The sequence below is a fragment of the Gopherus evgoodei genome, chromosome 3 (assembly GCF_007399415.2).
Source record: "Gopherus evgoodei ecotype Sinaloan lineage chromosome 3, rGopEvg1_v1.p, whole genome shotgun sequence".
In the NCBI taxonomy this organism is placed as follows: domain Eukaryota; kingdom Metazoa; phylum Chordata; order Testudines; family Testudinidae; genus Gopherus; species Gopherus evgoodei.
In genome coordinates, this window is record NC_044324.1 from 14,472,056 (window position 1) to 14,490,783 (window position 18,728).

The window sequence follows — 18,728 nt, forward strand, 5'->3', positions numbered from 1 at the left end:
GCTCTAGTGTTGGGGGCGGGGCAGGACCTCCCGGGTTCTGGCGGTTGGTTTGGGGGGGCGGGGCAGGACTCCTGGGTTCTGGCGGTTGGTTGGGGGGGCGGGGCAGGACTCCCGGGTTCTGGCGGTTGGTTGGGGGGCGGGGCAGGAACTCACCGGGTTCTGGCGGGTGTGGAGGGAGGGGACGGACCCCGCGCTGAGGACAGGGACACCGACCCTAATACGGCGGCTCAGGACTCACCTGCGAGCACCATGGAAACGAGCAACGGGTCTCGGACTCAAACTTCCCGCGCACCGAATCCAAGGGAAAATACGTCACGCGACGCGCTTTATTTCCTTCCCAGCATACCCCGCGGCACGCGTGTCCGAGAATGAGGCGGAGACGCCCCGCCCAGGGTGTATTTCCGGTACCGTATGACAAGATGGCGGCGCTCGTGTTGAGGGAGTCTGTATTGAAATATGGCGGTGAGCAAGCCCTTTTCCCGGCACCCTTTACGTAGCCGTCATCCAGACTTCGTACGACAAGATGGCGGCACCTACTGTATTTTCCCAGCATACTGTGCGCGATGATTCCTTACTGCACCTCTTTCCCGGCATGCTCCGCGCCTCTCCTTCCGCGAGCGTTTCCGTACGCTAAGATGGCAGCGCCCGGCGGTCGCTCAGCGCGAGCGCTGGTGCAGTACGTGGTGCTGCGGGGGACCTGCAGGCGGGGAGCCGCTCTCGTGGCCGCTGGGGGCCCTGGTGGCTCAGGCCTGCCACGCGGCCCTGGCGGTGGTGCATGCGTACTACGGGCAGGCGGACACCGGGGCCTACCTGGCTGAGGGGGGCAGCATGAGGACCGTGGTGCTGGAGGTGAGCGGGGCACTATATGGCCCGCGGGCGTTGGGGCCGGGCGGAAGCGGGTGACAGGGCCCATGGGAAGCGGGAGGGGGTCGGGGCCTTGCAGAGCAGGGTGCCAGCAGTGGGGAGAAGGAGAAGTGAGGGGCAAGGGGCCCATGGTGGGGAGTAGGGCCGAGGCCTATGGGGGCAGGGGTCCCAAGAGGCCCTTGGTGGGACTCCAGCAGCACGAGGACCACTGGTGTGGGAGCTGCCAGAGGGCAGGTCTGTGCAGAGCTGGGTGCTCTGGGTATAATGCAGGGGAAGGGAACAGCCCCCGGGGTGCCCTGGTTCATCTAGCGCCAAGCAGCAGGTAAGTGCTGCTTTTTCTTATTCCCTCTGCATGAGGCGAAGCCTGGGACGGGGCTAGTGCTGCTCCCTATGTTTGTTCCAAGCACTAAAGCCATGTCCTGTCAGAAGGAAGAGGTGCCAGCCTTGAATCTCTGTGAAGTGAACCAGGAAAATGTCCTGCAGAGCATCCTGGCATGGATGCAGGTGCCCGCATAGGTTCATGGCTCGCAGAGCATCAGCCTTTTTTTCCAGCACTGTCAAAGCAAGGACATTTGGTAGCCCCTGCTTTATGGATGGCAGATAGCAGGTGGGGCTGCAGAAAGTAGGCCAAGCAGAGCAAAGCCAGAGCATCTGGTCACCCTGCAGGTTCTATTTTGATCCAAATGCTCAGTTGCTCATGGAGACTACAGGTTTCTGCAGATGTAGACTCCACAAGTCATTTGAATTCTGGAGCATCAAGTCTCACTATCAATTGGATTAAAGAAATTCTATTAGCATAAAGAGAGAAGCAATTGTTAGGGACAGTTAAATCTGATACATTCAGTATCTGTCCAGTGGGACATTGCAATACTGGAATTTCTATACCATCTGACAGGTATTGTTTACTTCTAAACTGTGAGATGAGGGTGTGGCAGATTATGACACCTTAGAAAGCTGTGTCTATCCGACACTTCAGCATCCAAGTAACAGCATGTGTAACAAACCCCACCACAAGCCATTAGCACATTGCTTGCGTTATTGAAATAGTTTTGTTGCTCAGCAATAGTTAAGGCTACTGTTTATGTAAAGTAGCTGAGAGGGACACCACATGCACCTTCTCACACAACTTGCATGTGAGTGGCCTGGCAGTGTGGATAGAATGTGGCATTGTGGAACTACATATCCCATCTTAAATCCAGGTCGTCCTGCTGAACCTCCCTCCTGGCTCTTGGCCTATTCATATGTAGGAGCATAACATGAATACTTCAGGAAGAAATTACTTTGTCTTTAGCCATCTTTGCCTCTACCAAAGGCAGTGTGGTCAGTGGCTATAGTATGGGACTCAGAGTCAGAAAATCGGGGATCTGTTCTGTCAGCTCCACCATCCACTTCCTGTGTGACCTTTCTCTACTTCATTTCCTCATCTGTTAAAATGGGATAATGACGAAGTGCGCTATATGATGACAAGTGTTGAAGTGGAATACCTGTCCATGCTATTCTTGGCATGATCTAGTGCTGTCAGTCCCTCATTCCATATAAACTAGCCTCATACACATGAAAAGCATAGTTGTGAGGCTGAGTCACAACTATTAAAAATCATCTTTCCCCGTTGTTCCTACAGCTTGTTGTAATAAGTCATCTCTTCTCCCTAACGTGTCTATTTCAGCAGCTGTATGTGCTGCCAGAACTGAGGGTTGGTTTGCCTATGGCAGTGAAAGATCAGTAAGTGACAATAGTTTTGTGAAACTAACTTGTTGCAGCTTTGAGACACTTTTTTGGGAACTGTCTGCATAGGGAGTTGGTTTCGTTCTGCAGTTGTCTATTCTGGTATAGCCCAAGTGAAGTATATGCATGGGGGAAGTTCATTGTTCAATCTGCAGTCGCGCACGTGTGTGTGTGTGGAGCATCTCTAAAATTGCTCCTGTTGGTACCTGTTTGGCTTAAAGTCTTGGTTTTCATACTCTCTGCTGAAAGGGCACGCTGATATTTTGTTAGTCTTGATGTCACAGTAAGGCTTTTTCAATGTTCTATAGAAATGCCAGCCCAGCACTGTGCAGCCAACCTAAAATAGCTACAACCGCATCTGCTCTAACCCCTCAGACAGAGACCAACACCTACAAAATCTCCACCAAGCATTCTCAAAACTACAATACCCGCATGAGGAAATAAGGAAACAGATCAACAGAGCCAGGACATGTACCCAGAAGCCTCCTACTGCAAGACAAACCCAAGAGAGAACCAACAGGACTCCACTGGCCATCACATACAGCCCCCCAGCTAAAACCCCTCCAACGCATCATCAAGGATCTACAAACCCATCCTGGACAATGATCCCACACTTTCACAGGCCTTGGGGTGGCAGGCCAATCCTTGCCCACAGACAACCTGCCAACCTGAAACATATTCTCACCAGTAACTGCACACCACACATAATAACTCTAGCTCAGGAACCAATCCATGCAACAAACCTCGATGCCAACTCTGCCCACATATCTACACCAGCGACACCATCACAGGACCTAACCAGATCAGCCACACCATCACTGGTTCATTCACCTGCACATCCACCAATGTAATATACGCCATCATATGCCAGCAATGCCCCTCTGCTATGTACATCGGTCAAACTGGACAGTCTCTACGGAAAAGGATAAATGGACACAAATCAGACATTAGGAATGGCAATATACAAAAACCTGTAGGAGAGCACTTCAACCTCCCTGGCCACACTATAGCAGACCTTAAGGTGGCCATCCTGCAGCAAAAAAAACTTCAGGACCAGACTTCAAAGAGAAACTGCTGAGCTTCAGTTCATCTGCAAATTTGACACCATCAGCTCAGGATTGAACAAAGACTGTGAATGGCTTGCCAATTACAGAACCAGTTTTCCTCTTGGTTTTCACACCTCAACTACTAGAACAGGGCCTCATCCTCCTGATTGAACTGACCTCGTTATCTCTAGCTTGCTTGCTAGCACACATATATACCTGCCCCTGGATATTTCCATTACATGCATCTGAAGAAGTGGGTATTCACCCACGAAAGCTCATGCTCCAAAACCTCTGTTAGTCTATAAGGTGCCACAGGATTCTTTGCTGCTTTTACAGATCCAGACTAACACGGCTACCCTCTGATACTTGCCAACCTAAAATGAAAAACCAGCCCTTGAGAGCTATCTTACAATAATATGGTACCATCTACTACTTTGCAAGCAGTCAGGAAAATGAAACCTAGCCCTAAAGAATGTCCACGCTAAACTAGATGGATAATGCAAGGAAGAGGCTACAAATCAGGGAGAGGGCAGGGAGGGAAACCAGGAGATATACTGTAAAGGAAGCAGCAGCAAGGTTGGGCAAGAGCCTGGATGTGTGGAGAGAGGTACTGAGGATGCAAATCTGGGTGACTAAGAAGAGGTTTGAGTACTCAACTCTGTGAGAGTGAGATGGGAGAAAGAGGGCTGAGAGGGAAGAATGACAGCTTAGGTTGATAGAACAGTGACATCTGGGGGGTGATGCGGGGGCAATGAGGGGAGAGGGTAAGGGAGGAATTTCCCATGAAACAGATTTGTATTCCGTATCCAAGGGGTTATCACACATGGGTGTGAGTAGTGTTAAACTACTCCCTTGCAGTGCCCTCCTGGGTAACATCTGATCTCACAGCCTTTTACAGAAAAGCAAATGCAGATGGAAAAACTGCTCACAAGCTTGAAAATGTCAGAGGCCCTTTAGAGGGAAGAGCATTGAAGGACTCCATGGCCCATCTGTTGAGTTGGCTTGTCACTTCCATGAAAAAAGTAGCTCAATGTGGTGCTGTGTGGTAGCAGCCTGTTACGCTAACCATCTGATGTGTGGTGTGAGCATCCAGGAAGGAATCTGCTTCTCGGCCCGTCATGTGCAGGAGCTGAACATCCCTCTACATGGACAGAATGCTTTGCTTCTAGTTCAGCAGACTGAAGAAGGTGGTGGGAAAGAAGAGGAGGAACCTTTATATGCACCCTTGAACAATGTGATAGGCAAAGCACCTGCGGTGTTTAGTGAGCAGCTATGCAAGGGGCCCACAGCGTGTGGAGCTTGTAGGTCCTGGGTGGCCATTTCTGCTCATCGCTCCCCATTTCTGAATATGTTGGGCACTTGAATAATCATCTCCATTTATATTGTGCTAATAGTGTGGTATCTAGGTGCCTATCCAATACATGTTGATTGGATTAGTTAGAGTAGTTATCAGTGGTTCAGAGTCATGCTGGAAGGGTATAATGAGTGGGATCCCACAGGGATCAGTTCTGGGTCTGGTTCTGTTAAATATCTTCATCAGTGATTTAGATAATGGCATACAAAGTACACTTATAAAGTTTGAGGACGATACCAAGCTGGGAGGGGTTGCAAGTGCTTTGGAGGACAGGATTAAAATTCAAAATGATCTGGACTAACTGGAGAAATAGTCTGAAGTAAATAGGATAAAATTCAATAAGGACAAATGCCAAGTACTCCATTTAGGAAGAAGCAATCAGTTGCACACATACAAAAAGGGAAATGACTGTCTAGGAAGTAGTACTGCGGAAAGGGATCTGGGGGTCATAGTGGACCACAAGCTAAATATGAGTCACCAGTATAACGCTGTTGCAACAAAAGCAAACATCATTCTGGATATATTAGCAGGAGTGTTGTAAGCAAGACATGAGAACTAATTCTTCTGCTCTACTCTGCGCTGCGCTGACTAGGCCTCAGCTGGAGTATTGTGTCCAGTTCTGGGTGCCACATTTCAGGAAGGATGTGGACAAATTGGAGAGAGTCCAGAGAAGAGCAAGAAAAATTATTAAAGGTCTAGAAAGCATGACCTGTGAGAGAAGATTGAAAAAAATTGAGTTTGTTTAGTCTGAAGAAGAGAAGACAGAGGGGACATGAGTTTAAGTATGTAAAAGGTTGTTACAAGGACAAGGAAGAAAAATTGTTTTCTTAACCTCTGAGGATAGGACAAGAAGCAATGGGCTTAAATTGTAGCAAGAGCGGTTTAGGATGGACATTAGGAAAAACTTCTTAATGGTCAGAGTGGTTAAGCACTGGAATAAATTGCCCAGGGAGGTTGTGGAATCATCATCGTTGGAGATTAACAGCAGGTTAGACAAACACCTGTCAGGGATGGTCTAAAATCGATAGTCCTGCCATGAGTGTAGGGGACTGGACTAAAGGACCTCTTGGTCCTTTTCAGTTCTATGATTGTCTGATAAATCCTCCATCAGAGTCCATGCCCACCAGTTCCCTGGAAGAGAGCTCCTAACGCCACTCCAGATGCAGTCAAAATTCACCTCCATTTAAGCATCTGATCCCATTTAAAGCCCATACTTAGGGCTTGTCTATGCCAGTGGTCTCCAAACTTTTTTGATCGCACATCCCTATCAGTAAAAATTTTTGGAGCACGCACCCTCAATATGTGTATTTATTTATGTATAAATTATATACATGTATTACTATGCTAATATATTATGTACATTATAAAACATACACAAATAAAAATTAGAAAAGGATGAGAGATGAAAAATATTAAATATTTTATTAATGGTACAAAAAACCTTTTTGCTCTCTGATTATTTTTTAGTGAGAGCAAGGTGATTGAATATGCTTCATTATTTCTGAAAATCTTGGTTTAACACTTACACTACAGCGATTCAAAGGTTTGAGTTAGGGTTAGGGTGCGGGTGGGGTGCGGGGTCTGGGAGGAGGCTCAGGGCTGGGGCAGGCAGGAGGTACAAATCACTTACCTGGGGCAGCTCCTGTTTGGTGCAGGGGGTGTGCAAGTGGCTCTGCGCAGCGTGGCGCCTCCCCCATGGCCACGATTCTGGGAGCTACCTCCACCCCGGCATGCTGCTTGGAGCAGCGAAAACAGTGGAGCCATCCCTGAGGCTGGGGCCCCCTCAGCCCAGAGCCCTGCAGCCCCTAAAGCCCCTGCGTTCTGTTCTGTGCCTGGCTGGGGGGGGGGAGGGAGGCAACTTCCCCACTTGCTCCCTCCCTCCTCTGGCCACCCCTTTTTTCCCCCCTCCAGCGGCACTCCTGCCGCATCCCCCAATGGATCGTCTTGCGCACCCCACTTTAGAGACCACTGGTCTATGCTATTTTTTGGAATAAGTATACTGACTGCCCCCTAGTGTATATGCAGTGTAAGCTGACAGGAGGAGGTTTTTCTACTGTATAGCTAAACCCACAGCTCTGAACAATATGAGCTATACCATCAGGAGCATTCTTCTGCTGGCTCAGTTGCATATACATCAGGGGACTTCCTAGCATAGCTGTCACTTAGGGTTGCAGGATTGTTCTGTAGTATAAATTAAACCTTAGATGCTGAGCTTTTTAGGACACAGACTGAGATCGGTTAAGTGCTATGCACTCCCCAGCATGTTATGTATTAATCACCTGTGCCCTGTGGCGACACTTTTCCCAGTCCATAGCTGCTCCTTGAATAACAGGAAAGCAAATTCTGCCAATCACTCCTGGGATTTTTTTGGCAGAATTGCAGACTTGAGTTACCCTCAAGAATTGGACTTATTTTGGACAAATATATAAAATGGAGGCCTTGCCTCCATTAAGGAACGCTAGGTACTTATGGCAGGGTTACCACTACGTCCTGGCTAACTTCGTGCGAGTCCCTTAAAGTTTTCCTGGTAGTTATTCTTTTTCTCTTCCTAAAAAGCTGTGACGTATTCTGCCCCAGCAATGATTGCCACATTCCATCCCAGAACTGGCCGCATTTCAGTTGCATGCGGGTAATTCTTCTCTCAAGATTTTGCACATGCAGTTGAAGTGCTTTGAGATCCTTCTTATACCGCGTAACTAGAAAGTGGTGTTAGAATTGTCTGTGTGTGTGGGGAGGAGCAGTACGGAGGTGGAAGTTCTGATCAGTCAGCACAAGGGCTGCCTTTACTGCTGGCTTCCCAAGGCAATCTCAGGTTGAGCTCACAGTGAATTTTTCACACCCCCTCCCCTGTTTTCTAGGCCCTGGATGAGGGTGCCTTGACGACGCTCGCTGAGACTCTGAAGCAGCACAACATCGATCACAAAGTGTGGATAGAACAGCCAGAGAACATAGCTACTTGCATCGCACTCAGACCCTACCCCAAGGAGGAAGTGCACCAACATCTGAAGAAATTCAAATTGCTCAAATGACCTTTACCCTGGCTTCCCATTAGAGACCCTTCACCTTCATAGTGTCATACAGACCTAACCAGAACATGTAGCTTTCCTGGGTGCGTCTGGCTGTAAAAATGGTACAGATATATATGGAGACAATAAAGCTGCATATGTCCTAAAGCATCATTTTTAGATGCATCTGCTGAAGAACATGTAACACTTCTACTGCACGTTGCTGTTAAAGCCAGTGTTCTTCAATGGAGATGATGACACACTCCTGTCTTTCACTTCCATGGAAAGGGATTTCGGTGGAATGTATGAATGCAGCTTATTCCACAATAAATATTCACTTATCAGCTTTGAGCCATCAAAATTGCAGTGAGCAAAGATGGAAAAGATCTAATGGGACGCTTAGTCTGTGTCCCAGCCAGTCTGTGTCCCAGCCAGAGTGGCTTTTTCCCTACAACAAACTCACTCGGTTGTGTCAATTCTCATTTTTAGATTTCTCCAGAAATCCACTGCAGCCGGGGGAAATTATTCCCTAGACCAACACGTCTTGCTTTCTAGGGCAGAAGTTTTCTCGAACATTCAGCCTAAATTTCACCCCATTACTCCTATCTCTGATGCTGAATTCTTCTCCTGCCATGGCCCATAGAGAATAGGGAGTAGCGAAATGTCCTTTAATTTGTCTTTCAGTCCTGTCAGAACTGTTTTAGTTCCGTCTTCCCTTAAGTCAGTTCCTCCAGGCCTCTCATCCTCCTTGTCGCTCCTCTCTGAGCTCTCTCCAGTTTGGGTCTTCCAAATTATGAGACACCCACGTGCAGGCTGCCCTCTAACAGCTGGGGTGATTCCTCTGTATATGCAGCCCCAAATCATCGCTACCGTATTGCATAACAGGCCTGCAGTTACACCCAGGTTTGCAATCTGTGGTGCTTTAGGTCTCCCAACACTACCACTGCCTGGCTTTCTCCCTTCATTGCCTCCCTGTGAAGCAGCAGAATTGTCCACAGCTATTTGATAGTTACCCAGAGTTTGATCGTGGGGAGCAGGTCTTGTTAATACTGCTGGTAGAGAGCTACCCTATAGCACTTGAGTAACTTGCCACAACCTATAATTTGGGCCCCGAGATAAGATCCAGCTGCCTGTATGGCACTGCCAGCTGTTCGCTTGCTTCCCCATAATATAGATGCCAACGGAGTGGGGTGAGGACATCACTCCTTACAAGGGTTTGAAATGAGCAAATGCTAAGAAAGGGGGAGTCGCAGAATGAAATTAAGAAAGGGAAAAATGTAGGTTGAATACAAGGAAAAGCTCCTGGAGCTCTGAAGCCCCGATGACTTAATCTCTATCTAGTGTATGCTGGAAGGCGCATTCCTGCATCCGTCACAAGGGGATGGAGTGGATAAGCCAACTGATCTCTTCCCTCTCTGATTTCTGTATGAAGGATCATAACTGTCAAATAGCTGCCCTGTGTGACACTGTCAGCTCTGCTGCTGCTCAGCTTTGGTAGCTTTTCTTAGCCTCTTTCTCCATATGGTGAGCACCCAACAACCTCACTATCAGACAGGCTTCTCCCCCAGATTCACCCCTTTTACCTTTGTTTCAACTGCTGCAGCTCTGCATCCAGCAGAAGCCCTGATGTTGTTTTCCCCTAAGCAAAAGACAAGGGAAAGCTTAAAAATCTGTTCTTTTAGCATAAGGAATGAGTAAATACAAGCAGTGCTAGGAGGGAAGGAGAGCTGTTACTGAAGATACAGCTTTGCCCTCTGGGACAACTGTTCAAAGCTCCCAGTGCTAAGCACTAATGCATTGTGCATTAGGCCTTATTTCTGGCAATTTCTTTTGCCACATGGTTGCACTGTCTAATGGGGAGTTTTAAATAAACCCAAGTGTCTTGGTTCAAGCCAAGCATTTAGCTTGTCACCCCAAGGGGCTAATATGATATGGATAGAAATGGTTAGTGATGCTCTTCAAAGGGGGTTAGCGAAGCTATTTTTTTGGACAGGATTTAGATTATTCCGCATGTGTTGTTACGAAGCCAGCCACACTGGGCTAATGTCCAGAGCTAGAAAGGGAAACAGGCAGATCTAAAGCACTGTCCAAGCTAAAAGTAAGATGCTAGCACTGCTGGTGAGAGGGAGCGTCACTCCCTCTCCATATGTGACTCCAAGCAGCGTAGTTCCTAAGCGAAAAGGCTTGACTTTGTTTTCATAAACCAGGTGAGTTCTTTATGCAGGTAAGTCTCATTTGCTCCCATGTGGCTGTGAATCGGCAGTTCTTATTTCAATGGAACTGGAGTTGAAAATAAACATGATTTTCTTTACCAGTCTCATGTTTGCTCTGGCTTCAGCTTACTGGGTTTGCATACTGAGCTCTGTTACTAAGAGACCTCTTTGATCTGGTTTGAGGGGTTATAGATCCCAAACATCCAAGTACAGCTGCTCCTGCATCCACCCATGAAAACCAGAGCAGATGTGCCTCAATGATCATTTCAAATCTGCTCCCATCCTCTTTCTATCAGAGCAACTTTCCTCGGATTCATAGCAATGCAGGCCCATGCAGTTGCCAGGCCAGGGGCAGGAGATGTATCCTATGCAGCACTCAACTTCTCTTGGCTGCAAAACAAGCATGTCATTGGCATGTGATGGCCTTGAGTTCTGCCCCATGGTGCAGGAACCAAACCAGTACCTGCAGTCTACTTCAGGTTATAGTACTGATGAGATTTCTGCTGCCCCTGATCACGAGCGCTTGAAAAGGTGCTTGCAGGTGGTGCCCTTGGCTTTTCAAATACTGTACCACTCAAGCCCTGGGAACAAAGCCTGGTTGTAGCTAGTCCTCTGAAAGGGGCGTGTATCTCATCAGTAATCCTCCACCTCACCGCGACCACATAAGCAAAATCTCTCTCCGTAAAGAAAATGCTGTTGGCCAGCCGAGACACCAGCTTTAACAAGCGCTCTACTGCTACATGGTTCTCTACCTTCCTAGTAATGAGAGTCAGCATAAGTTACGTTGCGCCACAAAAGTCGAGCTATAGCATGGCTACCTCCATGTAAATAAGGTTAAAGAAGGTGAGGAAAAACCACTGCAGCATTCCACACACAAGGGCCAAACTCTGCAACTCATGCAGTGAGCTACTCATGGAGGACTCTGTTGGGCTTTTTCATAAGGGACCATCACCTTGTGAGCTGAACAGCAAATAAAGTTCATTTAAATGATTGCAGTAGTGACAGTTCAACTGGGGGAATCTTCCCTAAAAGGGCTGCCAGGTCCAACAATAATTTATCCTTGGGGAGTGACTTTCAGCCAAGGACCTGTAAGCAGGAGGCAGCCATTAAAGAATTGAGTCACTATGCTCTTGTGAGGTAATAGCCCCATTGTAAATGAGGGGCAGAGAGGCGGAGTGAATTACCCTAGGTCACCCAGCAAGTCAGTAGAGAAGTTGGGGGTAAAAGCCAGGTGTCAGCCTCATCCTCTTGCCAGATCAATCTCCCTTCCTACAGTAGGGCAAAATACTATTCCAATGGACTAGTGGTGCAGGAGCAAGGCTATATTTACTTTCATCCAGGGTTGGAGCAGGCCTGTCTCTCCTCCAGAAACTAACAGGGAGAGAAGGGCTTGGCGAGTTGTCCCTGCCTGGGATCCTATTGGCATTTTCACTCCATTTCTCCTTTATTCTATAGGTTTCCTATTTAATCAGTTCAGTGGCCCTTGTAAGAAATAGAGTAAACAGACTGCAACTAGAAAGCCAATTTTTAAATGACTTTATTACAACAACCAGCATAATTAAACATTGAATAAAGCTGATACTGTAACAGCAGAAAGCAAGAGTAGTCAAGCCGCTGAAGAAATACGCCTCCTTTAAATACAGGAAAAATATTCAAAATGAGTCACACTTAAAAATGGCATTTATTTTAAGACAAAAGTGCTCTTTAAATGCCTCATTGCACATTAGAGTTGTTAAATGCAAGATTGATCAATTTTCCATCTTTTAGCTCCATTTACCCTAAGCAGGGGAAACCTAATGAGGAGATTTTTCACAATGTAATGTGAATTCAACTTTAAGTAGGAGCAGGGAAGATAAAACCAAAATACAAATCTGTGCCTTCGGGTTATTTTGGGACAGATTTTTAAGAATGGCAAAAATTGCTTTCCTCTATGGGAAGTTTTTTTAAAAAGCAATTAACAAATATGAAGCACTTTTAAAAAGAAAATAATTAGGATCTCCAGTGACTGATTCTCTTCTCATTCCCATAAATTGGGAGTAACTCCGTTGGCATCGCTAGTCACACTAACCTAAAATAAGTGGGAAGTCAGGATTCATATTCTCTTAACTCATTGTCATGATTCCCAACCCCCCCCCTTTTTTTTTAATAGGGAGGAAATAGCAGCTTCACTAACATTCAGTCTAACCAGGCAGCAGAGACAGCAATTGGTGGTGGTGAGAACAACCACCCTCCTAGCTTCAAAACTAGTAGTTAGTTCCTCCCTAGATGGAAAGCTGTGACTAATGTAACCTAAAGCTACCCATGTTTCAGTGACCTGAGTTACAGGCCATAGCAGCATGTAGGACCCCCACTGCTGCTACTGAAGCTATTTAATAGGCACTGCCCCTGCTTTCCTCCAGGCATTTCTAAAGCATTTTGGTCGTTTGATCACAGTACACGTTAAAACTTCTGAGATGTTTGAGGATGGTTTGGAAGTGCTGCTGAAGAACAGAACCAGGGCCATTGGCTCATCTTATGCCATGGCAGCTGGGGACAAGGGTGGACAGCACCCCACTGGGGTCGGGCAGAGTAATGTTCTTGATGCCCTCATCAGTGAGTCAATACCAAGCCCAAGCATGGAATTAAAGGCACCATTGTTCAGACAAGATGTACAAGCACTGTCCCGACCACTCCGATCTTTTAATACAGTGGCATGATTGGTTGCAGAGATCAGGAGCTGTCTTCCCCAAACTAGACAGTTAACATTGTCCAGCCCCAACCCTGAGAGCAATGGTGGAAGCCTCAGTGTAAATAGAATTCTGGTGTGATTACCCTTGTCACACCCTGTCTGCATTATGGTTTCCCTCTGCAGGGGCTGAACTATAGCTATGGAGTTTGCTAGTATAGACACGGCCTGAGACTCCAGTACCAATCAGTTGGTTCCCCCTAAGATTGCAGGCATAGGTTTTCCTTGGAACATGAGCATTAAAATCATTATTTATTTCACCTTGATTAAGATGATTATTACTCAGCACTTTTGTGAGGCTTGTTTCAGCTCTGAAGTGCTTTATAAACATTATTAACTAAAGGATGAAGCTGTGACATACTTCTCTACCTGGGTTGGTGGCAAGTCTAGGAATTTGTGGGGTTTTACAAGTGTCCATTTCCAGGCAGCCCCAGCTACCTTTAAAGATGTGACCTAAGAGGAAAGCATAGATTTAAGCACTTTTACTGAAAGGTGTGGGGGGAGGGGTTGTTTTTAAACCCTTTAACAGGTTATTTTTGTGCTTGCTTTTCACCTTAAATATCAGGAATGTCAAATTTACTCCTTTTTTTCTTCCTTGGAGGATTCAAGATCTGTGGATTGGGAGCTCTTGGAGCCCTTAATTACAGGAGAAGTAGACGTGTGTGTGATGAATTTTAAGAAAAAAGCTTTTCTTCCAACGGTTTGTTATGATGAGTTAAACAGTCTCATTAGAAATAATTTCCCCTCTTAATCAAGTTACAGCTGCATAGTTTCTTACATCATCTCATAAATTCTCCAGTCTTCCATAGAGCTGCTCAGGAGAAACAGGGCAGACAAGACCTGAATTTATAATGCAACCAATGAGCAGCCAAATAAATATAAAAGAAATCCAAACCAGCAATCTGTCAGGCCTTCCCTTTACATCCTAAAGAAGCAAGAAGGGGCAAAACCCCACTGTTTTCTGTCCTTTTTCAAGGCCTCCTTTAAAGTCACAATGGGAACCAAGGGCACATTAAAACTTTACAGTCAACTTCTTAAGACATCCCCAGCGCATTTTCTAGTAATGGTCCAACCACTACACCTCATCCCTCTCTCAGTACAGTGTTTAGGGCTACGCTAGAAGAATATGATGGTACTTCTTATTTTATAAGAATAGAGGGAAACCAGCAGAGTAGATAGGCTCACAAGTGACCAGAAAGCAAAATTAATGTTTTACTTACAGCTCTAGAATTGGTTCCTCTATTTATTCCACTATGTTCTCACACTTCGATCACTTCCAAACAAGTTAAAAAAAAATCCAACACACACCTAGTTTAAACTATTCTCTGAACTGAAAAAAATGTGCAGGCAGCAGAGAGGTAAATGATGCCTTCTATGAGGAAAACAGCCAGCATCCACGTGGGCTCTGCTGCAAAACAACTGCCTCTCATCCTATATTTGCTCGGGTGTAGGGGTCTGCCTGCACAAATCCAACGAGAGGATTGGGGCTCCTCACAAATCTTAATCTGTTGTGGCGTGAAGGGAGGGGATTGTTTCTTGGTGGTACTGCTGGAGGGATTCAATACCAATTCGAGTATGTGTTGTGATGACTGAATACTTGAATGGTTTCTGTAGAATAGCATCTACTTAGCTGAAATCCAAGTGTATTCTTAGCGTCTTTACATCCCAGAGTTTGGCCAAACAGTTTCTGGGACCCAACCCAAGGATCTGTTGGTCTTTTGCATTTATATACTTCCTCTGGGCAGCAGTCTTCATACTCATGTCTCACATGCCAGAGACCTGAAGATGCATTTCTAGCTGCCAACTATCTCTGGAGACAGTTTGGTGTTCGCACCATATGGTATCATGCACATGCAGTGCCATGTTGCAGTCATGAAATGCCGAACAAAATGAAACATGTTTTTTTAAAGATGGCTGATTGGCCAGGAAAGAGACTGCTCTGCACTGGGCAGATTGGCACATATGTGGTGGGAGAGCCCCTGTAGACACTGGTTTCTGGTTGACTGCCACCTGTCTCCCGCTTTGGTCAGTAGCGCAGGGGGCTGCTATGAAAGAGTCCTGAACCCTACCCCCACAAACACAGTCATCATTAGACTATGCTGCTTTCTGGGGCAAGCATCCAACGGGCTGGAAAGAGACCAGGGCAGAGAGAAAAGTCAGCAAGGAACTGCACCATGTGTGCACATCACTGTGGGATTGTTATTTACAGCTGTGTTAAAAGACAAGCCCAGCCCCACATTACTAGTAGGTTATCTCAGATCCTTAAAATGTGCCTTGTCAAGTAACTGTTGCACACAGCTCATTTTAATTAACAAGCTCGCTTTTCCCCTGCTGAGCTCCCAAGGCTGTTTTGCACACAGGACACTGAACTCAGCGACCAAGGGGCTGCCCTGCAGGAACTGTTCACACCTGAGCAGCTCAAGACAGAACTAGGAAAGGAAATGAGCTGAATGGCATCCTGTCCCACACTCCTCCCGCGACCCCACAGAACACACCCCTACACTACAGCATAGGAATTTAGGCAGTGTTTGGAAATTCCTTTGGTCACTAGGTTTTGGCCACGCTGGGGAAAGCACACATTGACTTCACACACACAAAGGGTACCAGACACAGACCCTTCCACAGAGCAGTGGCAACAGACCACAGCATCTAAAAAGCAAGAGTAGCTTTTATCTGGAGATTGAATGGGAATCCAGCCACCTTAATCCAGCCACCACATCAGCTCCCACTGACACCTGTTAATCAGGCAAAGCCACCAACAATCACTGAACTTTTTGGGTACCCTCTTCTTCTTCATCTGTGTCCACCCCCTCTCTTCTCCCATTGAGATCTTCCTTGACCTTACGAAGCAGGAGAAAGGGGAAAATCCTTCTCTAACCTCTCTGGCTTGTTGACTGCTAAATTTAGGGCCAGGGTTCTAGATCGGGAATCCAAGTTCCAGAAACACCAGGATTTTACCAGGCAACATGTTCTTGCTGGGATTGAGCTGCCATCGGTCCAGACAGATGGGTTCTAGGTACAGGAGCAGCAGCGTACAGGAAGAGCAGAGATAAGAGGACTGGCATTGTATTAATAACCATTGCAGATTGATGATCATCATCATTATTCCTTCTATAGCACTTTCCATCCACGGCCTGAAAATCTCCAGCCTGACAAGTGTAGTTTCACAACATCCTGGAGAAACAGGTAGCACATCAACACTCCTGCAGATCCCTCGAGACCCATTTCTGCCACATTGCCCACAAGTCAGCCAGTCGAGGTATACATTTGGGAGTGACAGTATTTATTCTGGTTGTGCTTTTTTATCCATCTCTCCCACCCTTATGGATGTTGCTTGGCTTCTTAGATTGTGATCTTATTGGGGGCAGGGAGTAGTGTATTGACAGCACCTAGCACGTGGTGGGTGGTACTGCAATGCACAGAATACATTTATCTTGATAGATGGGGAAACTGAGGCAGAGAGAGTAAGGTCCACATTTTCAAAAAGTTGCCTCTAATTTTGGGTGTACCTGAACATAAGAACCACCATACTGGGTCAGTCCAAAGGTCCATCCAGTCCAGTATCCTGTCTACCGACAGTGGCCAGTGCCAGGTGCCCCAGAGGAAGTGAACCTAACAGGTAATGCTCAAGTGATCTCTCTCCTGCCATCCATCTCCACCCTCTGACAGACAGAGGCTAGGGACACCATTCCTTATCCATCCTGGCTAATAGCCATTTATGGACTTAACCTCCATGAATGTATCTAGTTCTCTTTTAAACCCTGTTATAGTCCTAGCCTCCACAATCTCCTCAGGTAAGGAGTTCCACAGGTTGACTGTGCGCTGCGTGAAGAAGAACGTCCTTTTATTTGTTTTAAACCTGCTGCCTATTAATTTCATTTGGTGGCCTCTAGTTCTTATATTATGGGAACAAGTAAATAACTTTCCCTTATCCACTTTCTCCACATCACTCATGATTTTAAAGACCTCTATCATCTCTCTCCTTAATCGCCTCTTTTCCAAGCTGAAAAGTCCTAGCTTCTTTGATGTTTTTTAGGTGTCCCATTTTAGACACCCATGATTGGAAGTTCAGAGGCGCTCGGCACTCAGAGACCAACTCAGGTCACTAAGCATTGTAGGTGCTCGCCACTCCTGGCATCCTGCCCTAGCAGCACCACAATCCAGGCACTCAGCATTAGAGGCTGCTTTTGACAATTTGAGCTTGAGTGATTTCAGATTCATAGATTCTAAGGCCGGAAGGGACCATCAGATTATCTAGTCTGACTTCCTGGATAGCACAGACCACTACATTTCACCCAGTTACCCCTGTACTGAGCTTAACTTCTGCTTGGCTAAAGCAAATCTTCGACAGGCAGACAGTCTTGATTTGAAGAGAATCCATCACGTTCCTTGGTAGTTTGTTCCAATGGCTAATCCCCTTCACTGGTACAAATCTGCGTCTTATGTTTAATTTGAATTGGTCTGGCTTCAGCTTCCAGCCATTAGTTCTTGTTTTGCCTTTCTCCACTAGATTAAAGAGTCATTTAGTACCTGCTGTTTTCTCCCTAGAAGTTAGTCAGATACTGTAATCCACCAAGGCTGCATAGGAAACCTGCAGCAGAGCCAGGAACCCAGGCCTGTGCCTTTAACTACAAGGCTATCCTTCCTCAGTGTTAGGTGAAGGTGCGTATGGAAATCCTTAGCTGCTCAGTCATCAGACTGCTTCTCCCCTCTGGAAGGGAGCCCTAATCTGCATTGAGCATTATACTCATTTGAGCTCTGTAACTTCAGTTCAAACTAAAATCCATTCCACTCCATTTATGCATGGAAATTGTATGGACTTGATTGTATGGCAAGATTTCTAGTGCTAGATGAAGCTTGGAGGCTAAGCAGGAAAGAGGCCAGTCCTCTGCCTTCATCACTAAGACTAGGGAGGCTATGAAAGTGGTTTTGATGGGTAGGCAAAGAAGGGCTAGAGATCGCAGGTATTCTGTATGCAATGTGGATGAGGCTAGTGTCTCTCTCTAACGGTACGTCTATACTACCCGCTGGCTCGGTGAGTAGTGTTCAATGTATCGGGGATCGATTTATCGTGTCATGTCTAGATACGATAAATCGATCCCCGAATTGATGCCTGTACTCCACCTTGGCAGGATTTAAGCGGAGTCGATGGGGGAGCCGCGGTGATCAACTTGCTGCCGTGAGAACGACCAGGTAAGTCGAACTAAGATACTTCGACTTCAGCTACATGAATAGCTTAGCTGAAGTTGCATATCTTAGTTCGAATCCCCCCGCTAGTGTAGCCCAGGCCCAATACCAACTTTAGGTTCCACAGGGGAGTTCAGAAATTGACCCTTGGTCTGATGTTGTGGGTTGGGCTAACAAAGAACCCTACCAAGCTCTTAGCTGGGATTCCTTGGTCTTCACACAGAACATGACCCAAACTTTACCATGCGCTTTTGACGGGACTCAGACATGTGGCTTTTTGCATAGCTGCCTGAATATCTTCTGCAGTTCTGGACAGGGCAGAGCCTGCATTGAGGACTGGCAAGCATTCTGTATGGACTGCATTCACTAGAACGGTGCTTAGCCTGCAGCTGTGCCTCTTTAGGGTTCCTGTACAACCAGCAGCAGTACAGGAAGTGGAGGGTAGAGCATGAATACAGCGGGATGGGAAGTCCTTGGTTTAAGGAGCTGACAGGGAAGCAGTCATGGATATACTGAGACAAGGTCCCCATTGAAGAATTTCTTGGCGCTGCCCACAGAGAGGACAGTGTATATGTTGCACCAGGCATCTGAATGGCATTGGCTTTGTAC

At 46.6% G+C, this 18,728-nt stretch overlaps 1 protein-coding gene across 1 annotated transcript; it reads left to right on the forward strand.

Annotated features, from left to right (window-relative positions):
- Positions 1–593: 593 nt before the first annotated feature.
- PTRHD1 (peptidyl-tRNA hydrolase domain containing 1) lies at positions 594–10,311 on the forward strand. Its single transcript, XM_030555152.1, is given in 3 exon segments — positions 594–710; positions 712–849; positions 7,848–10,311. Coding segments are annotated over 3 exon segments (384 nt in total). The 5' UTR covers positions 594–635; the 3' UTR covers positions 8,019–10,311.
- The last annotated feature ends 8,417 nt before the right edge of the window (positions 10,312–18,728 follow it).